This window comes from Phodopus roborovskii, unplaced genomic scaffold (assembly GCF_943737965.1).
Source record: "Phodopus roborovskii unplaced genomic scaffold, PHOROB, whole genome shotgun sequence".
Classification (NCBI taxonomy): Eukaryota; Metazoa; Chordata; class Mammalia; order Rodentia; family Cricetidae; genus Phodopus; species Phodopus roborovskii.
Genome location: NW_026125575.1, coordinates 3121072 through 3148346, shown reverse-complemented (window position 1 = coordinate 3148346; position 27275 = coordinate 3121072). Strand labels below are relative to the sequence as shown.

Sequence of the window (27275 nt, the reverse complement as noted above, 5' to 3'; positions counted from 1 at the left end):
CATATTTTCCTCCAACTGACAGACACGTTAAAATTGCTCTACACTGCTTCTTAGGCATTGAAGGGAGGGGGAAGGCCAAACGGGAGGGGTAGCAAGGATCTAAAGCTAAAGAAGAAGAGAGCTAGCTAGCTCCAGAGCACCCGAGCCTGGCCACTACCACTCTAATAGATACAGAAAAGCACTTTCAGCAATTGTAATTATTATGATACAATTGTAGTTAATACTTGCTTCTGTGTTTTACTGCTTTGTGATACACTGTGTCCACTTTGTCTCCCTGGCCCTGACAGGCATGTCTCAGGGAGAAAGCTATGCAGAGTAAGTGAGGAAGGATTTCTGGGTGGTCTCAGTCACTTGCTGAGTAAGGCTTCAGCTTCAGCTTGTCCTATCACTCTTCATGCGGAGGCTGCTTTGCAAGGACCAAACATCTGAAATTTACTTTCCAGGAAACATAAGCAAAAACTGCACTAGTGATGGGTGGTCGGAGACATTTCCAGATTTCATAGATGCATGTGGCTACAACGACCCTGAGGATGAGAGTAAGGTAGGTGCCCGGCCGGACACACAAGCTCCACTCACTGACACTGCAAACAGATAACATCCTCCATGGGTCTCCTTCCTCCTGAAGTAGTGCATCTTCTCCATCCCTCTTGCCCTCTGATGTGCTGTGGCCTTTGGGATTTGCTGACTCTGCATGATTTTGGAGGCCCAGGAAAGACTCTTTCCTTCTTTACCTTCCAGCATGTCTAGATGGTCAAGGCTCCTGACACAGACCATTTCTTCTGGGGCCTCCCGAGCAACACATCCTCTTTTCTATCTGCATCTCTTCATCCCATTTACAGTTTTGCCACCATCTGGGTTCCTGGGAAGCTGATGCAAAGGTGCTTAGTCTGACCCCAATAGATAGAAATACAGCGCCAGGCATCGCCATAAGTTCAGAGGCTGCGTCCGTCTGTAGCTGCTGCTGTCTTATCTCAGACCACTCGTGCCAAGCACCAAGAGTCTCTCCAGTCACAACTAAGGCACTCACTGAACCGTTTCTAAGATTAAGAGTACCACATTCACGGGTAGATCTTTCTGTAAGGATGCGATTGTTGATGATATGGACGTTCCTAATGAGAGTGCACTCATACTCAGACCTGTACCTCTCTCTGCCTGGCTCCATCTCAGCTCTGCCAGCCTAGGGCATCTCCGCAGCACCATCCATTGTGTTTTTATCATTGCCTCCTCCTCTGCCTGGGTCCATCTTCTCACTGCAAGGAGGACTTGCGCTCCTTGCAAACCCACAGTCAGGTATGGACAGGCATGCTGGTTGCTCGGTAAGGTACTGGATATAGAGGAGACTCTGCAGAGACTCAGTAAATAGCCAGGCACAACACAGTCACTGATGCCTGTCACGAGTGTGCCCCACCATCCATGTGAGCAGCGCTGTTTCAGGAGCTGACCCACTTGCTCCTTTCCCCAGACTAATTGCTTCCCTTTCTTCATTGAGATTTATAATTTAAAGCCAACAGATTGTGAAACTCAAGGAGAGAAAATGCCACTCCTTTGCGAATGCTGCACTGACAGAGAGCAGCATCCCTACACGCCCGCCAGTAGTTAGTAGAATATCAGCCTCAGAGTTGCAGGTGTATTATGAGCCAGACAGAATAGCACGCCTCTCACTCTGGCTTGATGGCACCAATCCCACAGAAGGGAACTCAAGTTTGGAGACACGCTTTGATCTTCTGGCCTTCATCTGCCTGGCTTTACCTCCTCCCAATGCTCCTCACACTTGCTTTGGCATCTCCACTAGACAGGGGACCACTGGACTCCTCCCCTATTCCGCTGTGTGATTGGAAGTCTCTGCTCTGGGCTGGGACACCGGAACACCATGGAGAGGGTCCCATATTGCAGCCTGCGTAGGGAAACAAAGCTGACTGAAGACCTAGGAGAGTGTTGGAGACCGGGGGTTCCTCCCATTTGAACAGAAGCCAGCTCATTTCTGACCCCACCCACCCGGGAGCCCATACACAAACCCCTGGTCAGATGTGGGCAGAGGAAACCTATGTCCTTCCTGTCCCCCGCGCTGCACACTGCTGGTGACCTGATTCTGTTGTGCGGCATCCCTGGGTGCCACTCTCTGAGAAAGCAGGTTTCTTTTCTGGACAGTGGCACTGCCTGCCTATTCTGTTGTGCATAATCACTGCCTTTAGCTTCTCTGTAACAAGTGTGTCCCATATCCTCTGTGGCTATCGTTACTGATGAAGCTGTGGGTGGTGCCACTCTCCCATCCCCCATCCCCCTCCCCCCTCCTCCCACCCTCCACCCCACCCTCACCCCACTCCCCGCACTAGAACTACAACGTGCTGCCTAGCACACAGGACCATTGTGTGATCCAGACTTGGTGATTACAGAGTGTTCCGAATTTCATGTCACTGAACCCCACCCACACTTCACGTGGAGGTCTACTAACCTGAGTCAGGCTCGTGAGCCCAGGGAAGGCAGACAAATGGTAACTATTGTGGGTGCTGTTGAAGTCCAGATGCAGAGAGGCTACTAAAGCAGATGAGTCATCACCTAGGTCACCTGCATCCTGCGTGTGACTAGAGGCCCAAAGCCTCAGACTCCCTGAAATGCCTTCTTCTTCCCTGTTTGCTAGTGCCACCATTCTTGATGTCACCTGGATTCCAAATGGCATTTAGTGTTTCACAATTTTATACGTGGAATCCCAGAAATATGGCCCCCAATCCCACAAGAGAACACAAAGCTCTGACTGGCCTAGCAGGCACCATCTGAGAACTCAAGCATGTGGAATAAGATCTGAAACGTGTTCGTGTTCTTACAGAAGACACAAGTGCATTTTGGGCTCCAGAGATAGTCCCAAGGTGCCCTGAAGCAGTTTGGTGGGTTGTCTCTAGGAAGCTGCCCCATGACCTTCTGCGGGTGAGGCATCCTCTCAGCTCAAGCGCTGGTTCTGTCCTGAGTGTCCCGAGTTCTGATCCTGACCAGGGATGAAGGTTGTGGAGCAGGGGCTTTGACTCCGTCCTTGTGAATCTGGTCAGCATAGACACACCACCTGTTTAGGGGCCCTGTGGGCAGCCATGAGTCTCGGGACTTCTGTGAGGGTGTAGAGTCTGCAGGATTCCCACATCTAGATGGGATTGTCTGTCCTGTGAGCCAGCATATGGGCTTTGCTTCATGTCTGAACATAGCCAAATGTGAAGGTGCTGAGCTGTGTCCTAAAACTATCTTCCTAGCCCACTGTGTAGGTCCCAGGGGGAGGAGGCATGGGCCGGATACTCACTCAAGCCTTCTGTGGACAGAGATCTCTGGGAGCCTGCTCTCTGAGCTCTCCCCAGTTATGAAAACTGATGAGGATGGAAAAGGCTTCAGAGTGTCCTCGCAGACTGAGGCCTCTCTTTTCCTTGATTTCTCCTAGGTCACACTCAGGAAGTATTTCTAGAGACACTGGAAACTCCTCAGCCCCATCTGGTGCTTCTGAGGGGCCTATAATTAAATCCTGCCTGTGTGAGGCACAGCCTCTGATCCCTTGTGCATTCTATTCTGAAGAACTATTTTTGTTCTTAATTAAACATTTCAGAGATTCTTCAAATAGCATAAATTTATAATAATGGATTAAAAAGTCAAAATATTTTAATGCGAAAAGCAATGGAAGTGATGGACCTAAGTCAAAATGAGTAATTCTCCCAAACTGTAGTTCCCACCCTTTAAATATTTTAGATACTGGGTTGTTTCACAGACTCAATGAAATGTGAAACTATGGCAAATGTATTACTCCCCACAGATGCCCTGAGCATGAGGACAGACTCCAGTTGGGCTCTTGGCACACTCTGTCCAAGCTGGGCCTTGTCAAGACTAGCTCTTTTATTTTGTCGTTCTTTTTTAATTGAAAATTCATACAATATACTCTGATAGTGGTTGTCCTCTACACCATCCATCTCTGCTCAGATCCTCTCCACACCACCATCCATCCAACCACAATATACAAAGCTGGGCATTGGTGGTGCACACCTTTAACCCCAGTACTCAAGAAGCAGAGGTAGGTGGATCTCTGTGGGTCAGAGGCCAGCCTGGTCTACAGAGCAAGTTCTAGGGTAGCCATGACTACACAGAGAAACCCTGACTCAAAAAAACAAAAGAAAGAAAGAAACCACAATATAGACACAATAGACCAATAAAATGTCCACAACAAAGCAATATGAGACACAAAAAAGAAATCTATAGAACCACCATTGAGTTTATCATTCTCTAACTGGATTTAGGACCCACCCCACAAGAAGGAACCCATGCCTGACACTACTCAGGTGGCCGAGAACCTGAAGCTAGACAAGCCATGGCGGGGGGAGGGGGACCCAGCTCTTTTTGCCTGCAACAGCTTGAACTTTCTCTTCAGATTTGTGTTTCGGGGAGGTACTCCACTCACATGCGGTCAGATTCTCCCATGGGGCCTATGTGGGTGGTCATCATTGATTTCAAAGCACCTATGGATGAATAAAAAGGTAAATGGACAGTGCCGGGAATCTCTTTGAGGGGAGGTACCGAGGCCTTCAGCTCTTCGGCATAGCGCCCAGAGCTAGCTGTCTGTATGGTCATAGCTCATTTGAGAACAAGGGGCCGTCTCCATTGTGCTTTTCCCACCTGGCTCTCCCATAAAGGAACACTCTGGCTAAATTTAGAAGAGAGCTTTTGGCACTTGTGTCAAGTAGACACATTTCTTCCATATTATATGATATTCCTAAAAATATTTATAGCCTCTCCTCCCAGCATCCTCCTTCACAGTAGCCATTCTTCCTTATAGGGTTCCTCATACCTACTAGTGTGCCTGACGGCACGGGCCACGCCACCAAGCCTCTGGCACTATGAATGCACTTGGCCCATAACAGCCTAATGGTACCCTACTGTTGTCTTAGGAGTGGAAGGAAGAATCCATCTATGACAGAGACCTTCTATGACACCTGCCCAGGATTGCCACCCACAGGGATGTGTCAGGATGCGAGTCCCTGGACATCGGTTCCATCACTCACCCAGTGACAGATTCCAGCAGGAGCTCATGCAATCGCAGGCATTTGCTCATTTCACTGTAGGTTATGTTCACTCCGGTGTCTTTGTTTTGGCTTGCGTCAGAAGTCTTGCACTTCGCACTTTTTAAGATTGTGTGCCGAGATTAATGCCAGCCAGTAGTGAGGAGAAAAGGTTTGGTGAAGGCAGGGCAAAGTTAGGTGTGGCCAAGATGGGGTTGGCAAGCTGAAAAGGCTAGGCAAGGAGCTACCCCCACCAATGGTGTGGAATTGCAGTTGCCCACCAGGACCAGTGGCTGAAGTTGCCTCGTGAAGACAGACTCAGTTATCAGTCACGCTTATTTCATTTCAGCAGAAGCTTTACACATGGGCTTTGATGCCTTGCAGCAAGGCATTACTTCTCTCCAAGGTCAAAGGAGACACGAGGCAGGGAAAGGCTACCCAAGAACAGGCTGTGTTTCTCTAGAATCTTAAAGCCCTTTCTTTGAGAACTACCATCCTAAAGCTGCAGTCCATGCAAACCTGAAAATGAAAAAACAGAGGAGCAGCCCATGAAGATAGCCACCCAGCAAAAGCACAAGGTAACCAGCTATGCCTCAAAAGAACACACACACACACATACACACACGTGCACAAGCACACTCACACACACACTCACACACACTCACATACAAGCACACACACACATGCACTCACACACTAGTGCCCCCCCACACACATACACACACACATGCATGCACACATGCTCACACACATGCACTCACACACACTCACACACTAGTGCCCACACACACACATGCACATACACACACACACATACTTTAATTAGAGTTAAGGCACTTGCCATTAAAATGTGGGGATTCCTAGGGATCATCTCAGAGTCTAAATTAGCCTGTGTGGCCCAGCTGTCAACAAAACTCCTTGTGTAGGTGTCCTATCTGGGCACTGCGTTGGGTTCCTGTCCTCAAGTCTCCCTTCTCTGGGCTTGAATGTGAGCAGCCCTGTATGGCAGTGATGTCACCAGAACTCTGGCTCTGGGGATAGCAGGCGAAGATGGGCTCAGGATGAGGGCTGCCAGGAGGGAACAGAGGCCCTAGAAAGAAGGACAGAATTCAGCATGACCATTCCTTGCCGGGACACTCTGAGAACCACCAGTCCCTCTCACTTCTCAGGGATGCACAGCACAGATTTCAACACTAGCAACACTAGCAACACTAGCAACACTAGCAACTCTAGGTCCTAAGAAGGAACAAAGCAAGCCTACAAATAGGTTTCTCTCATGGGACCTGGGTTTTTATTAAAGCCCTAGAAAACAAAGACTGCTCTCCAGAGTGTTCTGTGAGGAGGGACTCCAATGACCTCAGGATAGGTTCCAGGCAAACAAGTTGCAAGAATTATTTCTGTACCTAAACAAAATCAAATTTTAGGCCTTGGAAGATAATACTTACATTTGTACCATTTGTCTTTTAACCTTGTACCACGTTGGGACAGTAAGGAAATTATTGGCACCCTATGTCCTTTGTCTTCTTTGTGTCTGTTTGAGACAGAGCCTCACTCAGCTGTCCAGGGCCCTAAACACCTTATCTTTCTGCCTCAGCCTGCAGAATCTCCTATTTCCTTTTTGAGAGCCTATCTTGATCCCTCTGGAACCTTAAGTCAAAATACATTTTTCTTTAAAAACAAAAATCTACCTTGAGATAAATTACTTGCTAGAACAGGGCGAGAGCCTCACACAGAGTAGACACAGGTCTTCCAGATGCCAGCATTTGCTGACCTCCTTAGTCCTTTCCTGCCTGCAGCAGCTCTCTGTTGTGGGTGCAGGTCTTCCACAGAGAGGTTGCAAAACCTCCAGGTTCATGAGAACCGATGGAAAGTCAAGCACTTCCAGCGAGGTAAATTCCCAGCTCTTCCCTATATCCCTAGAGTTCTAAAGACTTCTAGTCAGAAGACCTTAGGTCATGCCAGGTCAAGCAGCCCTTCAGGCTCCAATCCTGAAGAAAAAAAATCTGCTTTTCTGTAAGAACACCAGTGTCTGGAGACACAAGATGCCCCCTGCATGGACTGGATTCTGCAGGATTTGGTAGGGTCTTCTAGCAATTAGATCTGGACAGTCTGCCAGGCACGAGTTTAAAGGCAAAAGTCAGAACATTTTGCAATAAAGCAAAGACTGCCAGTTCTGGGTCAGCTGCCTTTCTGTTTAGAAATCATAAACTCTGCCCATGTGTAGAATGTTCAGTGGGATAACATGATTATTACTAGTCCTATTCATGGTCATTTCCTTACTCGGTAAAGTCTATAGCAGGCTTTTAAAATAAAATTCTCCCCCTGTTTATCCCACCATCAGAAGGAACACTCAGTTAGTTCTTTTAAAAAATAAGATGAACAAGTTAGGAGGAAGGATGTCACAGTGACTGCAGGCTGCTCCCAATAGCCCAACATCAACCTTGAGGTACACACAGGCTAAATTCATTCTGCAGTTACCCTTGATCTGAGCACTGAACAGGTGACAACACAGGCCTCACTTCTGGACGTCAGCTTTCCCCTAAGGTGGGTGCATGGCTTCTTCCTTTCCCCAGGTATCTGCTATCCTCAAGAAAAATTATATCCTCGGGAGGATGTCCTGGGAGGGTCTGTGTCCTCAGGAGAGGCCACATCATCAAGAAATGCTTAGTCCCCAGGAAAGACTATGACCCCATGAGAAAATGAATCACCCAAAGATGGGATATACCCAGGAGAGGTTGGGTTCCTGTTGAGAGGCTTGGCTCCTGCAGAAGCTGAGCTGGGGTTTGCCTTGTAACCGTCAGGGAGCAGCAGACAACCTTCACGGGTCTGCTTCTGTATATCTGACGACTGCCCTTCATCACCTGAATATAGCCTGGAGCCTGTCCAACAGCCACACTTCCTCTGATGAATAGGGAAATGATTAGAGGAAAACACCTTATGTTTATTCTTGTGCTGAGGCGAAAGGAGAAACCACTGATAATCTGAGAGCAAGGGAAATGAATTCGGCCCTAATCTGAAGATACCACCCAGGGAAGATCATCCTCCAAGAAAGCCTAGGGATAGATGGTGTCTTACAGTTCCTATTGCTGTGAAGACACACCATGACCATGACAACTCTTATGAGGAAAACATTTAATTGGGGTGACTCGCAGTTTCAAAGGTTCAGGTCGTTTCATCATGGCGGGAGAGTGGCTGCATGCAGGCAGACGTGGTGCTGGCTACATCTTGATCAGAAAACAACAGGAAGGAGTCTGTGTGTCACACTGTGTTAAGCTTGAGCAAAAGAAACCTCAAAGCCCTCCTCCACAGTGACATACTTCCTTGACAATGCCACACGTACTTCAGCAAGGCCACATCCTTTGGGATTATGAGGGCCAATTACATTCATACTGCCCCTTAACTCTCATGGCCCCTTGAATGACAGAGAAATTTTCTCCCAAGAGTTTTTGGAACTGTCTTTCATTGACAAGTAGAAGCATAGCAGGAAGCTAATGTACATACAGATATGACACCCCACCCTCCCAGACAGAGCTGCTTGGAGTCCACTCATCAAACCACAGTCTCCTGCAACCTGTGGAGGAACAGAACTTCATTTCAGTCTCAGGGTTCCACATCTTGAGCCACTCAGTGCTAGAAAACGAGCCAGCAGAGCCTTTGGCTGAGAGACACGGTCATTTTTGTGTAAAGTCTTCCTGAGTAAGGTAACCAGAGTCCTTCATCCATGAGTGATTTAATCATCCTAGGTATAGATTCTGTCCTCGTATCCACAGGTCCCTTACCCTGGCATCCAGCTGGGCTTGGTGTAAAACAGTGTCCGGTGGCCTCTGTGCTGTACAGCCATGGTGCCTGTGCTGAACACGGACAGATGGTTTTTGTCATTTTCTAACAGCTGTTCCCTGGGGCTTCCATGGTACTGAGTAGCATAGCCACTTGGAGACAATGTGCATAGGTGATATGCAAATACTACAATACTCACATAAAGGACTTGAGCACCTAATTTTTAGGTCCTAGGATCCTGGAAGTAGTCCCCACAGGTACTGAGGGGTGATATAGAGCCTGTTTCTCCAGGTCAATGTTTGTGCCTGCCTGGCTGATCACCCCTTCCTGGAGTCCCAGGAGACAGTGGGGAGGAGAATCACCAGCCCCTGAGGAGCTTCATTAAACTTGACAGTGTCTATGAACCCAATGGTGGACCTCGTCATCCTAGCACACCAAGCATCAGCACCACGGTCAGTTCTGCCTGTGGGTTATCTCTTTTAAGCCTTAGCCTGGAGGATAAAGTGCTCTGTCTCCATTTTATCATGGGGGGAGGGGCAGTGGAACATAGTTGCATGAGCCACAAACCCCTCAATTACTGAGAATTTGAACCATCAACATAAGCTATTAACCACCAGAATAAACTCTGAGAATGGTTGCTACTTTGACTGGCATCTAGTGTATCCCATGTTTGTTGGTGTGGAAATCTGAGGTAAGTAGGCAACTGTTTTTTTCCATCTAAAAAAAAAAAAAAATGAAGTCAACAAATATCCTTCTTCAAAATAAAACTGGGACCCTATAGCTCACTTCTGGTTTGATGTTGGCAGACTGAAGACAGAGTATCTGTCCCGCCTGGTCCCACAGCCCTTCAGTCCCAAATAAACACACAGAGACTTATATTAATTATAAATAGTTTGGCCAATGGCTTAGGCTTATTACTGGCTATCTCTCTCTTAATTATTAAACCCATAACTATTAATCTATGTATTTCCATATGGCCTTAACTTACTGGAGAATGCCTGGGCATCCTACCTTCCTAGTAGCTACATGGCATCTCCCTGACAGCTTCTCTCCATCTCCCTCTTCCCAGAATCCTCTGCTAGCCCCACCCATACTTCCTAAGTGGCTACTGGCCAATCAGCATTTGCTCATCAACCAATAGGAGAAACATATATTCAAAGCACACAGAAGGACGTCCCCATCAGCAGAGTGCATTCTGTGTTATGTCTGGGGCTGTATTCCTAAGAGTATGGCATGCTCAGCAGGTAGATGTGACTGACAGGTGTTCTTGTTGGGAGCAAGGGTTTACATGGAGAGGTCATAGAAAGGGACTTGGATGATGGGTGTTATCGTTGACAACAGCTTTCATCTGTAACTTGTTGGGGTGATGGGTGTCACCGCTGTTGTACAGCTCTCATCTGTAGCTTGTTGTGGTAGAACCACAGTCCAGGACGGAAGGATAATGACCAATAACACACAGAGCAAGAGCCACTTAGCCCATAGGAAAACCCGCGATTCATTGCCTCTGTCTCTGAAAACCTGTCTCCCAGTCATCGTGTTTGCAGGAGAGGGTACCATGCTGCTCCTGATGACTCTTAGCCCTGCCCAGTGCTCCTCTATGTTTTATGGCAGCCTGGACTATGGCACAGCAGGAAGGAGACAGCAGGAATAGGCTTTGGGTTATTTCTTTTCACTTGCTTTAGAATCCATGCCCTTACTATGTGATGTGTGATACAGTTGTTTATACCCTATAAGGAGACATGTGCATGTTCTTAGGACCGTCTAAGATGAAATCTGAGGACAAACTTCTTGATTATAACTAATCCCCAAACTTCCTTATTGTTTAAGACAAACTGATCGCACTTGCACTCATTATACGATAATCTAGAACTTAATCAATATCTAGTCATGTGTCTGTACTCTGCCTCACATTGCACCTGGTCATGGATAGAGATCTGAAGAAGCCAGAGAGGAGGCATGCATTCAGAGCTCTCAGCCTTGCTAGGAGGACAAGGATAAAGTCTATAGCCTACTATGGGTCTACTGTTAGTGGAGAGTTAGGGCCACATCTAGATGACAGCATCTCTGGAAATGAGTTTTGCATCATGGGACACAGTGGTACCATGCTTCTCTTGGTTTCTGTGACTTTCCAGAACCCATGAGGTTATGTGAGCAACACCAACCTTGTAGGCTGGGCTTGGAGGACCCAGGATGCTTCAAGTGCTGGGAACTGGAACTAACTACATCCTGCTGGCTAACCATGGCATGGTGGGTTTTTTTTTTCACTGCTTTGCACAGCAAGGCTATTGCTTAGAATCCACACATGGGCTCTAGCACTGTTGTATCCCCCAAAACACCCACAGGGCTGGCATTGATTCCTGTGTTTTCTCAAGTTGGTAGGTTAATTTCGAATGGAGTTTTGTATTTACAAAAACTATAGAGCACTAAACGTGTGAGCTTTTCATGCACTGCCTCCTCTTCCCATTCTTCCTGCTACTTGTGTTCTCAATTGGCTCACATGCTTCAGCTGACAATGAGACAGTGCTGATGCCAGTGTGCTTGGGAAACTGGAAGGGGCTGGTCCATGGGATGCCCTTGGTGGAACATTCACTGCAAAGGGCAATGCATGAGGGAAGGGACAGTGTGCAGACACTGAATGATGGATCCAAGGTAGGGCAGAAGGCAGACAGCAGCAGGGTCCTTGATGCATATTCCTGGGCCTGAGTACCACTTGAGAAAGGGTGATCCTGGGAAAATAGGTGTCGGACCAGGGAAGATGTCAGACCTGAAGGCAGTAAGACTGTCAGAGGAGGAAGAAGGACAGGAAGGAGGCATTTCCTGCATGTTTGGAAAGAAGAGAGGCTCTTTACTCAGAACCAGAGAGGATCAGGGCCTTAGCCATTGTGGCGAGATTTGGGACACAGTAAGAGCCGGGGCAGAGCCCATCTAGGATAGATAATGCATAAGTGTTTGATGGGTAGGTGGGAGAAGCAGGGATATATGGGCATGTGGCAACAGGAAAGGGGAGCTGGGGGGAGGGAGTGAACCTTTCAACCTTTCAGCACTGGATCTCTGCCTCTGTTCTCTTCTAAACCACTACATTTTAATTATTATGCAATTGCATACATCATATAACTATATGTCATATAAATACAGATTGCAGTGTGCAGCGCCATGAACCTCCATAGCCTTACCACAACCGGGTTAAGAAGCCCTCAGTCATCTCCCGTCTCAGGGTCTATGACACTGGGTCTGCCTGGCCCACACTAATGGCAGGCAGAATTCTGTCTTTAGGCCTATATGCCTTCCCTTCTGTCTGTTTTTCTTTCTATCTACACGGCCCACCTCCACCCCGGTCAGCAGTTAGCATGTCTATTGCCTGCTGGTTCAGTGTTTAACACAACAGCCTGCTTTTTTATTCGAAATTCAAAGGAGACAGGTGACCAGGTCAGGCAATGATGCACCAGTAGTTTCTTCTTTCACAGACACATGATCATGTGTGCCAGTCGTTATTCAAACTAAGCTATGTGGTTATTTCTAGCACTATGTGATAAGTGGATAAGGCAGTTCCTGAAGTCATCAGAACAAGGTGAATCCCCATTTTAGGAAGGGGCATACTGCACCTGGAGCGCAATTATATAAACCTGGGCATAGTAAAAATAGGGTAAACAGTGGACAGTTTACATGGGCAGCAGGAGAAATGCAAAACGTGCATCCCATAAAAGATTTAAACCACAACAGTAACCAGTGCATGCAGGAAATAAGCAAATGTTATGTCAAAAAGAGATGCAGAGAGATTATTCTTAATATGATGTTTTGCTAAGTGAGAAAACAATTTTTTTTGTTTGATTACTATTTCTATAATAAAACACCAACCAAAAGCAACTTGGGGATTCATCTCACCTTACAGCTTGAGGGGGGGCAGCCATCTAGGAAAGCCAGGGCGAGAGCTCAACAAGGCAGGAATCTAGAGGCAGGAACTGAGCAGAGACCGTGGAGGGACATTGCCTACTGACTAGCTCTTCATGGCTTGCAGCTTCCTTTCTTTTCCTTCTTAAGTGGTTTTAATTGAAATGGAATTACATCACTTCTCACTCTCCTGTTTCTTCTTCCAGATCCTCCCAGGAAGGCTCTCTTAAACCCCTCCCCTACCCCTCTGCACTCAACTTCGTGGCCTCTTTCTTTTTCTTTGCTCATATTTGTTACATATATGTGTGTGTGTGTGCACAGGTATAAATAAATACAACCTGCTGAGTCTGTTTAGTGTTTGTGTGGGTATGACTTTGAGATTGATCCACTCTGTGTTGAACTGCCAATGAGAACTTATCCCAAGAAAGCAGAGAATAGTTGACTTTCCTTCTTTGTCGAGGGATGGCAACCCAACCTACAAAACTTTCCAATAACACGAGCATTGATATTGCTATTGCTATTGTGCCAGACTTATTTGTGCAGCCATTTCTAGGAGATTTTGTGGCATCCTGGCTCTTAGAACTTTCCTGTCCCTTCTGTGGTATTTTCTGAGCCATAGATGCAGGATGTGTGTGTGTGTGTGTGTGTGTGTGTGTGTGTTTGTGTATACACATATATACACATACATATATATGTATCTATACATACATACATACATATATATATGTTAGGGCTGGGTTCGCCCAGTATCTCTTGATTTCTGCATCATGTCCAGTTGTGATTTTTCTGTGATCTCCTTTGCTGTAAAGAGAAGAAGTTCTTTAATGAGGGAATGGTAGCTGCTATACGTATCTGTGGGTATAAGGAATTATGGTGAGCTAGCAAAGTGGCTGTAGTGGACCCTTTTCTAAGGCCCATGCCCTCACGAATGCTGGAAAGCTGGCAGAATTCCAGTACCAGGCATGATTTCCCTCTGGTTGAGCGGGCTGTAAGTCCAATTAGACAGCTGTCGGTTGCCAATTCTTGCCCCTTTATGCATATCTCGCCGTGCTGGTAATTGCTGTGGTACATAGGTGTTGTAGCTGTGCAGGGCAGTTTAATCGCTTCCCTCCCTTGGAAGTTTGTATGGCATTTTCCGAAACTGTGGGAGCAGAACCACAGGAAGGAGACGTTCAGGTCAGATCCAGCTTGAGTCCAAGCCATTGGTCCTAAGTGTGTGGTGTCTCAGCAGTAAGGGCCAAGCCTCAAGCCCTGAAAGACAAACAAGGGCTACATGACCATCCTACCAAAAGCAATTTACAAATTCAACACAATCCCAATCAAAATACCCAAGACATTCTTCACAAAAACAGGGGGGGGGAATATCTAAAACTCATATGGAGCCAGAAAAGACTGGGATAGCCAAACCAATCTTGGCAAAAATTAAGAATGCTGGAGGGATTACCGTTTTAGGCCACAAGATAGATTATAGAGACAATATGATGCTGGCACAAAAGCAGATGTGTAAACCAATGGAGTGAAATAGATACCCCGGACATGAGTACTCATAACTACAGCCACCTGACATATGACAGAGAATATACACTGCAGAAAAGGTAGCATTCTCAAAAATGGTGCCAGGAAACTATTTCCGCATGGAGAAGAATGAAATTAGAGCCTATCTATCACCCTGCACAAAAACTATATCCAAGTGAATCAAAGACCTCACCTTGGAACCTGAAACACTAAATCTGCTGGAGCACACAGGCAGTGCCCTGTAAGATACAGATATACTGAATGGGACTTCATTTGCCAAGGAACTAAGGCCAACAAATGACAACAGGAATCTCATAAAACTTAAAAAATAAAATGTCTGTACAGCTAAGGAAACAATCAATTGAGTGAAGAACCCCCACAGAATGGAACAGAATCTTAGCCAGCTACACATCTAACAGAGAATCAATATCTAGAATATAAAAAATAAAAAAAAAGCCCTCAAAAACTAAAGAGTCAAAGAAACAGATAACCCAATTTAAAAAAATGGGTTAGGGATCCAACTAAGAGTTCTCCATTGAATAAATTTAGATGGCTAATAAATACCTCAATACTGTTGTCCAGACTCCTTAGAATTAAGGAAATACAAATTAAAATAACTGAGATTTCATCTCACCCCATTAAAAATGACTAAGATCAACAAAATAACTGACAACAAATGCTGGTGAGGTTGTGGAGAAATGGTGGGAATACAAGCTTGGTGCAGCCACTCTGAAATCAGTATGGAGAATTCTCAAAAAAAAGACTAAAATAAAATAAAATAAAAATAAATCTTCCACATGACCTAGACATGTCACTTCTTTGTGTGTGTGTGCCAAGGACTCAACAGCCTACTGCACGGGAGGTTGCTTAGCACAAACAACCTACATGTCCTTCAACTGATGAATGTGTAATGAAAATCTGGTATGTGTACACTATGGAGTACTATTTGCCTGTGAAGAAAAATGAACTTTGCAGGTAAGTAGATGAAATGAGAAGGATTATGTTGAGTGAAGTAACCTATATGATCAGCTTCCTTTCGTAAACAACCCAGATACACCAGCACAGGGACGTTACCAATCATGGTGGAATAGCCCCGCCAACATCAATGATTACTCAAAAAAAAAAAAAAAATGCCCCACAGACATGCCCAAAAGCCAATCTAATGGAACCAACTCTTCAACTGAAGTTCCGTTTTCCAGATGACTCTCATTTGTGTCAACAAAACCTAACCAGTCTAACTGACTTGTTACCAGCATGACATACAAACACATCGCTATTAAACTGTAACATTTCCCTTTTGGTTTATCCCCGTGATATCAAGTTACTATCTTTAAAAACCTCAAATACTTTAAAAGTTCAAAATATCTTTAAAATACCAAAAGTCCTATGAAATAAAAAAAAAAAAGTTAAATAATTTCTTACGACAAAAGAGAATACCCAGGACATAAAAATAGTAACAGTTAAGCAAACTCAAACTCCAACAATGTAAATAGTTCAGTCCAAAATCTAAAACACACTTAACATCTTCTGGGTCCCAAAGAGTTTATAGCAAATGCTCTTCCCCAACTCTGCCATCCACAGCACACACAGCTCATCTACTAGTGCTCCACTCTACACATAATGCTGTCCTTAGTGGTCATCCCACAGTCCTAGCATCTCAAATATGCTGGGGCCTTGACTTCAGCTGAGGCAGCATCTTCAACAATGGCTTCTCCTAGATGCTTCAGGGGTTCCTATTAGTGCCATGCCCCAGCTTCTCACCCCTTCAATCCTGGTATTTCCACTGCACCGATGGCCTCTCCTGACCTCTCACAGTGTGCAGCCCCAGCTTCTTTTGATGACCCCTTCAATCTTGCAACTTTCATACCACCAAAACCAGTACCACATGGGAAACACTTCCACACTATCAACTTCGGCCACCAGCTTGAGATGCAGCCTTGGCTCCCTCTGGATCATGGTTTCAGTGTGCTGACCCTGAGGAAATACTTCCCAGGGTCTTTCACACAAATGAAGCTGGCCTCTTGTTAATTTTAGCTGAGTCTTCAGCCCCAGCTGAGCAGCCACTGATTGCCCTGGGAAAGCAAAGGTTTCAGTTCTTTGGGGGACTCCGGAAAGTGGGAGTGTTTGTCTACTCTTGGGATCCTTTTCCTCCTGCTGGGTTGTCTCATCCAGTCTTGATGTGAGGGTTTGAGCCTGGTCTTATTGTATCTTGTGCCATGTTTAGTTGGCGTCCATGAGAGACCTGCTCTTTTTGACGGGGGAGGAAGAAGGAGGTTGAGGTTGAGGAGGGGGTTGGAGGAATGGGAATCTCTGGTTGAGATATATTGTATGATAGAAGAATATTTTTTTTAAATTTAAAGAGTCCTGAAGGACCCTGGTTGAATCTGTGTTACTCTCTGTAACTTCACCAACCAAGCCTTTACCATCTTCTAAGTTTCCACAACAGCTCCAAAAACTCAGTGGCTTTTCCAGCCCAAACTTCCAAACACTCCCACAATCCTTTCCCCAAACATAGGCTAGTCTATTACAACAACAATATCCCGCTCTCTGGTACCAGTTTTTTTGCGCTACTTTATTTTGTTTCTATGATAAAATATGACCAACAGCAACTTAAAGAAGAAAGGGTTTATACTTGTTATAGTCTTTAACCAACATCCAGGGAGACCAGGGCAGGAGCTCAAGGCAGGACCCTAGAGGCAGGAACTGAAGCAGAGGCCATGGAGGGATGCAGTTTACTGGCTTACTCATATTGCTTTCTTATACCTCCTAGGACCACCTGCCCAGAGGTGGCACTGCTTACCGTGGGCTGTCTGTGCCTTCCGACTCCAATCATTAATCAAGACACCCCCACAGATATGCCCAAAGGGGGAGGTTCGAGACAGGATATCTCTGTGTAACAGCTCTGGATGTCCTGGAACTCACTCTGTAGACCAAGTTGGCCTCGAACTCAAAGAGATCCACCTGCCCCTGCCTCCCGAGTTCTGGGATAAAAAAGGCATGCATCACTACCAGCTGAGATTCTATTTTTGTTTGTTTGTTTGTTTTATTTTCGGTGACTCAAGTTTGTGTCAGATTGACAAGATTAACAAGCATACTGGGCATGGTGGATAGAGAGGTATAAATGTCAGCTTTCTGTCAAAAGCAATAGACAAATTACACAGGCTTTAGGAGAAAGTAGAACCAACCCATAACAATAACTAGTAACCGTGCATGCAGGAAATAGGCCAGCAATGTCAAAAGAAATCCAGAGAGATATTCTTGATGTGAAAATTTTGTTAAGTGGAAAACCATCTGTTGCTGAACAAGGAGACAAAGACAGCACAGTCTCCCCAAGAGCCGCCAGCAGGCTTCCACAGAGCTGGGCGTGTCGGAGGAGATGCCTTTCTCACTGGTTAGGATGGAGAGCTACAAAGCTGTTGCTCACAGGCTACAGTATACCAAGCTGTCATCCATGACTTGAGGCTAGAGCTGCTGCAGCTGCTACAAAAGCAGCCTCTGTGAGTGTCTCGGCTGACGCAGCTGCCAACTCAGGCATAGGTCAGTCCTGGCCTCGATGTTTAATTTTATTTTCATTTATCAGTCCTCATCCTCCTCTGGCCATTCTCTCTGTGAATTAAGAATGTCTCCAGCTGTCAGGTATGACTGATGGTCCCACCACATTCCTTCCTTATGTACCCGGCATGTCAAAAACCAGGATCCCAGTAGATTCTCGGAGTGACTGTGGTCATGTGGTTGTCTGGTCCTCAAGGTCAGTGAGTAATCCAGTGAATCTTAGTTAAGGAATCAACAAGGCACCTTCACGGGATTGCTGCTCAGTTCTGAGTGCCCGCTGCCTAAATGTAATTAAGAGGAAGACCACGGGGTCAGGACACGGTTCTCCAGCCAGGCTTCATCTTCCTAAAGTGCGGTTGGGATTCAGGTTTTCCCCAGACTGCACAAGTGTGGGGTGGTGGAACACACTGCCTCTCATTTATCCAGGCAGCAGCCTGTGGCCCTATGACTCTGACACACATCTCTAGCTGAGCAGCCCATAGCCGTTGGTTGCCATTAACAATTGCTACAGCCCATGAGGTCTCTTCCTACAAGGCACACGTGCAATGCCTTGCTGTTGTCTTCTCCAATAAGTTCTGATGTTTGGACAATACTGCTTTCTTCCAGAAAATATTGGTATCAATGGAAACAGACCATGAACAATGCCTTAATTGAGGAATGTTGTAGTTTAAGAAAAATGGTGAAAGACGCCATTCCACAGCGTTCAAACATAGGGTATTTTTATTAGGGAAAGGGATCATAAAAGGCAGAAAGGAAAGGGGGTAGAAAGGAGCAGAGAGAGAGAGACAGAGAGAGAGAGAGATAATAGTCCAAGGAAGAGAAAGAGAGAAAGAAGGATGGGAACTGGTGAATGTACACAGGTGATACAGGCAAAGCTCTTAGTGGACGCAGCTGAGGGTGGGTGTATATGTCAATCCCAAGGACAGGGCAGTACAGATGCCCGAATACTAACAAGGAAGCCACATTCACTTGGTACAGGTGTCATTTCAAGAGATGGCACTGGAGGGCTTCCACCCAAGTTAGACTTCTGTATAGCGCAAACAGAGACTTATCAAATGTTTCTATGGAAACAGAAGAAAAACAAAGGTCAATAGTCAGAACAAATGGCATGTGAGGAAAAACCACGGAAAAGGATTCTGGCTTCCAGCTCCCACCACCACTACCTTGTGGGGGCAATAACAGCAGAGCAGGAATATCCTTCTTGGCATCTTCAGGTGTCCCAGGACAGTGGCTATGCAGCACAGTGTGACAATGTGAGCAAATGTGGGTGTGGTAGTTTCTCTAAAGCTTATAGTTCCAGCTCCAACTTGAGGCCCTCAAGGACAAGGGCAGCCCCAGTTCTTGGCAATTGCAAATAAGAAGAGAGGAATAAAAATGGAAACATGATCTCGAGAAGTCATAGGAAGATGTTGAAATAAAAATGATTAGAGATAAATGAAAACATTGGGAAGGGCTAGAGACACTGTTGGGGGGTGCTAAAGTTCTCTAGAGGCAATTGTCTTTCTGAAGGCATGTGCTCCTGCCCGAGACAGTCACAATGACTAAGCAGTTTGAGAGTAAATCTCCTTGAACTTAGGGTCATGGGTCACACAGCCAAAGCCTTTGCCCATTCCCACAAAGGGTCTTCAAGTCAGCCTCAGTGATATCCAAAGAGGATTACTGGCTCCGTAAGGTCAGCTGTAGCCTATTGGAACTGTCTAGAAGCAAGAATCTCACATTAGACTTTTAAAAGCTGGTCTGGGCAGAGGACCCACCCGATGTGTCCTATTAGTGGAGAATAGAACCATCATCAACTTACACAAGTCAAAACATTCCACAAAAGTTAGAATATGCCAGTAAAGGCCTCCCAGTTCATTTTGTTTACAAAAGCACACTTGGTCAAAGCTTCGGAGAGCTCCAGTGAAGACACAATGTGCGTTCTTCGAATTCAGGAAACAGGACATCAAAGAATCGGTGTCAAGCAAAAAGTCCTAAAAGTTCTTTGCCGGATGGGTCCATTTCACTACTCTGAAAATCCCTGTCCAACCGAACTCATGACCTTGAAGCTGCCCAAACACTGCACTTGCCCGTCTACCATAGAGCCTCTTACAATGTGTATGGTAGCTCCTTGCAGAACTTTTTGGAAACTCTAAGAGAACAGCTATCAAAGGGCTGTGGTGAGGACTGACGGGGACTCAGTATAAACAGCCTGTAGAAATAGTGGTCTGATGTGTGCTCTAGGGACACAGTGGGTTTCCAAGTCTCATGCACTTTCTGGCAGGCCTAAGCTAACAACATCCATCCACACAGATATAAGGTAAAGAAAGTTAGCTATCATCTACTTCCCATGCAAAAAGCCTAATTAAACCAATCTCTCTGTGTGTTTCTAAACAGAAAGAAGAAATTCTTTTGAGCTTACTAAGAGCCCTCTGGGGAAACCCAAGTTAATTTGAAATCAAAAGGCTTTATATAAGACTCAGTTTGGAGAGGTTTGTCAAAAAAAAAAAAAAAAATGTCAAAAGATGTAAAAGCATTGTTTAAATAGGGTCAAAGGCAGTCGTCTGTCTAAAACAGTGACAGATTTCAAAACCAAATACAGAAAGATACATAGTTATCTAAAAGATGTTTTAATAGTGAACCATAAGAAATCATTTCATGGACCCCCCCCCCCAGACTGATAGCTGGAAAACCAGCATTGGACCGACTCAGACTCCCTGAATGTGGGTCTCAGTTAGAAGGCTTAGGCAGTCTAAGGGACCTCTGACAGTGGAACCAGGATGTATCCCTGGTGCACAAAAGGACTTTGGGAGCACAATCCCCCTTAGCCTAGAGGCAGGAGGGAAGGTCTAGTCCCTATACCAAATGACTTGACAGATTTTGATGATCCCTCCTGGAAGGTCCACCGTCCCTGTGGAGTGAGAGGGTGTGGGATGGAGGGAAGGAAGGAGGGAGGGAGGGAGAGAGAGAGGGAGGGAAGAAGGGAGAGGGAACTGGGATCAATATGTAAAATAAAAATAAAGACATCATTTTAATGGAAAAGAATCTTTCCTAATCAGAATATTCAAAAGTTAAAGGAAAGCCTTCAGAATCTCCCCTCAAGAGCTGATCATCTCCCCTGGAGATGTACCTCCCAGGTGGAGTGCTGCCTACATACACCTATATATTCAAGATCATGGATTCCATCAACACTTGAACAAAATGTAACTAAGATCCAGAAGTAGTAGTAGAGCATGCTAAGAACGCTAGGACTGAACGACAGGAGGATCCTGAGTTCAAAACCACCTTGGGCTTTGTAGGGAGTCTCAAGAAACTCAAGAACAGGAGGAGAGGGGGGAAAAGAGGGAAAGATTGATCAGTATTGTTCCTTTTCAAAGGGCAAATTCTGGATTTTATACTATTGCGTTTTATAATAATGCTCATTTTTAAAATACTAATAGTTCCATCGTAGCCTTACCACAGAAGGTCCTCTCTGCTCTTTTCTGTCTCTGCTCCTCATCCTTCCCTCCAGCTGTGCATAGGGGCTGACTAACTGTCACACAAGCACTCACTCTGAGGATCATCTGGCCTGTGAACACGGGTTTTGGTTTTAGTTTTAGGTTTTTGTTTGTCTGTTTCTTGAGACATAGGGATGTTGATTAGCAAACCAATTCTCTTCAGTTCTCTGTCAAGAAGTGGGTAAACATGAGCTTGACAACTAATGCATCCACACTTCCTGTTGTCTGGGATTACACTGACTTAATCTGTTTATTTCTTTCACTTATGTCTGAAACATTTTGTAACACAAACACAGTTTGACTGGTTAAAAAAAAAGTTGTGTGTCTGCAACATGTGATATTGATTATCCTGGATATGTTTTTTTTTAAACTAAAAGCCATTATTCTTATTTACTCAAGATTAACCATATCAGAGAGAACTAAAGATTTCTGACTTGTAATTTTTCATTTCTAGTTTCTACTATTTAAAATACTTATATAAATAAGTATTTTTTAATCTAACTGGATAGAACTCTTTTGAAAATTAATTTTACCCCTGTTGTCTAAGGGTAAAATGTACCTTATATATAGGCATAAAGAGAAACAAGAGACCTCATAGCTTTCCATTTGAAATATCAGGCATGTGTCAGTACTATAACAAAGAATCTGGTGATTCATCCAGAGTAGCTGCTTCTGAAACAAAGTAAAATCACTCAAATATGTAACAATCTTCACCATGGATTTTTCATTTCTGCATCACAGGCATCCCTCCGAGGTGACTTTATCTTCAGGAGCTCTGTCCCCACAAGACCTGGACCCTCTTTCAAGCCTTCCCAGTTACAGCCTTAAGCTGACAGTCCCTCAGAGCCAGGACATGTCTGGATTATCTCTTCAGAATTTACCCATCTTTCCAAGAAGGCACAAAACTCTGATCTATTGTAGGCTTGGGACCACGAGAGAACCATCTGTGCCTTAAAACTCTGAGATACCCTAGCCCAGCCCCTGATCAAAATCTCAAGGAAATTAGATACTTTCTCTACTTCTGTTGGACTGTTGGTGCGGACCGCTATTTAACAGGCTAGCCATAGTTCCTAAACTCTAATAGGAATCTGCAAAGGCCATCTGTGGAAACCAGAAATCAGGCTAACATGAAATAAGCCATTTGTTAGTGTGGCCAGGGTTGGATTGTAGCCCATTTTGCTCCAAAATCCAAGCTACTAGGAGTCAGCTGGTTGACGCATCCCTGAGTTAGCTTTGTGCTGTGTCCCCTGCCATCATCTGCCTTCCAGGACCTCAGCCACAGCCTTCATAAACACTATTTAAAATTGGCAGAAATTTGAGTAGCAGTTTTTCCTTTATCTTTTGACCTCTTTCCATTGGGTCTAATGAGACAAGTTTCCTTATGATTCTGACTTAAGAGGACTTTGTTTTGGTCCAGGCTACTATAACAAAACATTGCAGCTGGAGCGTCTTGTCACAGGCAGAGACTCATTTCTCTCTGTTCTAAAAGCTCAAGTCCAAGGTCAGGGCACTGGCAGATGTTAGGTCTGATGGGACCCCTGCCCCCCAGAGAGCTAATTTGGCACTGTATCAGGTTTGATAAGATCCCTTTGGGGTTGCTCTGAGAAAGGGCCCACCCCTCCCCGAGCCAGCCTGAAAGGCTCTGTATCCTGATTGTTAAAAGATTCTGACTGTGGGTTTGGGGGTAGGAGACACAGATACTGATACCAAGGCCAAAGTGCCCACCAACACAGAATTGTAAGGAGTATGTTTTTCTGCCCGCCGCTGGTCTTGCCCCTCCGCTGCGCCAGCAATTAACACACAGAGACTCTGTATTTGATATAATGCTGTTGGCCAGGTACTAGTTTCTTATCGGCTAGCTCTGTCTTAAGTATTAACCCATTTCTATATATTTCCACATGGTCTTATCTTAACGGGGAATGGGGCCTGTGTCTGGTCTCCCCGTCTCTCCAGGCTGACTCCTCCTTACTCCTTCCTCTCTCCTCCTTGTCTCCTAGTCCCTCCTATCTTCCTTTCCTATTGGCCAACAGTGCTTTATTCATTAACCAGTATGAGAAACATATTTACACAGAATTCCATTTACTTCCATTTATGAGAAAAAAAGAAAAATATAGCAAGATTACACTTTGCTGATCACTGATGGGTCTGGAAGATGTTCCTTGGTTCCTCTTCATTTGCTTTCTTATCTGGTGTTAGTTTCTTTCCTTTGCCAGTTTTCCTGTGGGCATCCCCCCCACACCTCCCCCCTTGTTCACTCAGTACTTCATTCACTAAGAACCTTGTCTTATTTTCCCCAACGTATTTCCCTGTAGTCTCCTTCCCTCTGTCCATTGGCCATCCACACACTGCGAGCAGGTGACCAGCCGCCTTCTGTTTCCTCTTAGCGATGATTCAGATACTTGGAAAGTATTGGCAGTAACTCTGATAAATCAATCAGACATCATTTCTCACTGAGAAATCCATCATCCTCCCAGAATTATATCCATTTCCCTGCTCTTCCCCTCCCGTGGAAGCCCACCCTAGGGTCTGGAAGGCCATCCTTGCTCTAAGCCATCACAGAAGAGTCCCACATAGACTTTCTCCATGTCTGAGTATCTGTTTCCTAAAATCCCAGGATTTCCTGGCCCACTTGGGACTTGTTGGTTGTAATATGAGTCTTACCTGGGGTGAAGAGCGGTGCCATCGTCCTACAGCGGAGTCCTCAAGCTGACATGGTGTCTATCTTGTACTCTATCAGTTCCTTACTTTGGGGCATTTTTAAAAGTTTATTTATAGGTATTCTGCCATGTGTGTAGCTGATGGTTTTGTGACTTCTGCTGCTGCTTCATGGCTTTCCGGGTGTGTACTTGCCCACCCCAAGCAGCACTTGTGTGTCTCTCTTCCCAATGAGCAAAGTGCTGCTGTTCTTTATATCTTGTTTTTAATGGGTAAAGGCTGAGAAACATTTTCTTAGAAGCAGCAGGGCACATCCCTAACTGTGATGGGGGAAGTCCAGAAGAGGTTCTGGACACATAGGGGCTCATGAGAAAATAACCAACCTTTTCCTAGGATGATCAAATAGCCAGCCCCAAGACTGAAGAGACTCTGGGCGCTGTCCTAGTCACCTGTCAGTACTTAGTGCCTGTACCTAGGATTCATTTCCTTGACTGCATGGCTCTAATGAATCAGAACTTTGTCCAGCTAGACTAGCAAAGATACCAAAGTAGCTTCTGTGGCAGGTACTGTCTTCTTGCCATGGGGCATAAAGTGTCATGATCCTGTGTGCTGGGAGAAAGTGATTGACTGAATCATACATGTCTGTAATTTTACTTGTCTGAACATCCCACTAAGCATTTAGAGATTTTTTGTTTTTTTATTGTTGTTGTTTTTTGTTTGTTTGTTTGTTTTTTGTTTTTTTGTTTTGTTTTTTTTTGTTTTGTTGTTGTTGTTGTTGTTGTTCTTCTGTACTTCTGAATGGAATTAGCCTTAGTTTACGGTTATGCTTATTTTGCCCTTCTTGCTTGTTTCTGTGTTTATGTCTTTTATGTCAGACTTAGCTAGTTCCTTGAATGAAATGCCATTGTTTACTAGCTGGTCTGTGCTGGAGTGACTTCTACATACCTGGAGTGATATGCTCCTTGGGATAGAGTACAGGAATTATCTGTACAAATAGCCGGACTCAGTCACATTACTACAGATTGTCTCACTAGCTTTCAGGTAACCTGTGGTTGTTGGTATTGGGGTGTCTACAACACAGAATATTACCCAGCTCTCTGAGATATTGGCATTATTAGCACAGAGCTATGCATGACACACTCCTTAATTAGGATGTGTGAATATGTCCAAGCCACATTGGATATTCATTTCTCCTTTGTCTTAGTATTTTATGAATTCTACTGCATTGCCCTATACCAAACTATGTTGTTGTAGACTACTTACAAATGCAACTGCTTTCTGACCTTTCGGGAATATCTGTTGAGTATTGCTGTGCACCAGGTCTGTTCTAGATGTTTCCATGTGTCAATAAATGAAAACAAAAGCCTGCTGAATGTAGCTTCCAGCAAAGAGCTGACTTTCTGGTCCTCCTACCCCTGTGTTTATCATTGTTCCCTTCTTCTGGCTGTTATTCAATGTCTTGTCATTCCTGGAAGGAATCTCAAAAATCGCTAGCTGCTGGACACAGCAAGTCTCTCTTGCTGCAAGAGCATGTATCAGAAGTTCACCATCTGGAGTGGCTGGGGATCTCAAAGAAAGAGTTTGGGGCCCAGGCTGATGGCTCTGTCAACATAGACCTGAAAATTTTTTTGACCAGGTCTATTTCCCTGTAGTAAAAACAAATCACATGAAAGACAGTAGCTGCGTCTTTTGCAGAACCTGGGTTCAACCCTCATTTCAGTGACTATGGCACAATTAGTACTGATCATAACCATGGATGGAATAGCCACACATCCTCAAGTCAGATACAGACACACTTGGTCTCTCCAGGAAGTCTTTGCTTGGGAGCCCATGGATGGTCACCTGTCCTGTGTAAATTGTCACCCTGGGCCTTCTGTGTCAAGCCTCTGAAAAGAGGAAGCCACTTCCTTACCTCATGTCTGACAATACTTAGCCAAAAGCCACAGCCTCATGGCACCATCAGAACACTTGCCTCTTTTCAAAAGGTCAACTCTAATGTTAAAACTCTCAAAGCCATTCTTTGCTGCTATTTGCTACAGCGGGATTTCAGAGCTACAAAAAGACCTCACTCCAGGCCGCTGAAAATGTTTCCCCTCAAAGTGTCGGCCATAATTTATTCCGGAGGCTTAGCTGCTGCTTGTGTGCTTTCTCAACCTGCTCTTGCCATGAGCACTTCTGCCAGCTTCTAGCAGGAAATCAGGCATTTTCAGACCTCGGCGGTAGCTGTGACCATGACACATGGGATTTTCAGCACAGTGGGACATCCCCAGCCCTGTTAGTTGTGCCTGATCCAGGGTTCTAAGGTAACCACACAGCCAATAGTCGCCGAAGGTCAACCTGATGCAGAGGTTCCGAGATTATTATCTCACGCCAATGAAAATTTAAAATGGGCACCCTGCTGGGAATATGCAAGTCTGAAGCAAGTTTTATCGATAAAAATTACAGAAAAGTGATAAACTAAGGAAAACTGAGAGACCCCTAAGTTAGGGAGGTGTTTCCAAGAGAGGGAAAAGGTTTGGAGCTTCTTTGTGTATGGATTTTTTTTTAATGGGGTCAGGGCAGAAATGGAACAAATCTATTGAGTAATTATCTGGGTTATCATGGATCAGCCAATGGAGGACCCACATGCCATACACGTGTTCTCTTGATCCAGCCAAGAGAGGCTCACGCTCTGCTCATGTCCTGCCAGTTAGGGGTCATACACATCGGCTTTGTCCATCTCTGACCTGTGCTTTGTTAGCTGGTGACCTTGACTGCTAGCACTTAAGTCACTAACTGGCGTTGGTACCCCCGACCCGTCAGATGTCTAAAATCTTATTAATTGAATTAAACCCCTTGCTTTCATAGCCACCAAGAAGCATCTGCATTTGTTTAGTCAACTTCTTGTCTGTGGGATGTTCTGGATGATCTTTCCTAAAGTAGGCAGGGGGCTTCTTGTTCAAAGCCAACCTTACTTACAGTTTAGTCTGTAACACCAGAAACCAGGATAAGAAGGGACAATGGTGCCTTTCACATCTGCTTCAAGGGCTCCATGGGCCCAGGAAGCCTCCCTTCACTGGCCCAGAGCCCTGCTGTACTCATAGCTGTCTAGCTTGGTCATCTCACACCTGAGTACAAGTCCTCTTATTTACTTTTCTCAGCGGTCCAGGTCTTGATGTGTTAACCTTGGACCTTCTCTTTAATCCCCACAACTGCTCTCACTTGCACACTTATGAACAACTTGTGTGGCCCTTCCCCATACTTACTACAAAGGGCCAGCCCTCCTGGGGTTATTGTCTTGTCTGGCTGGAGATGTAGGCACTCACCCTAAGCTCACACTTCCATGCTAGAAGGACCCTGTGGCTTCAGGACTGTATCAGAGAAGGGATGGCTCTGCGACCGGTGTGACATCTCA

The 27275-nt window shown here is 45.3% G+C and overlaps 1 protein-coding gene across 1 annotated transcript in view; it reads left to right on the top strand.

Moving 5' to 3' along the window:
• Positions 1 to 27275, top strand: part of Vipr2 (vasoactive intestinal peptide receptor 2) — a 72588-nt gene that overhangs the window by 15198 nt on the left and 30115 nt on the right. Inside the window, exon 4 of the mRNA XM_051177835.1 lies at positions 444 to 541. Within this exon, the coding sequence (XP_051033792.1) occupies positions 444 to 541 (98 nt within the window). The remainder of the gene's footprint in view (positions 1 to 443; positions 542 to 27275) is intronic.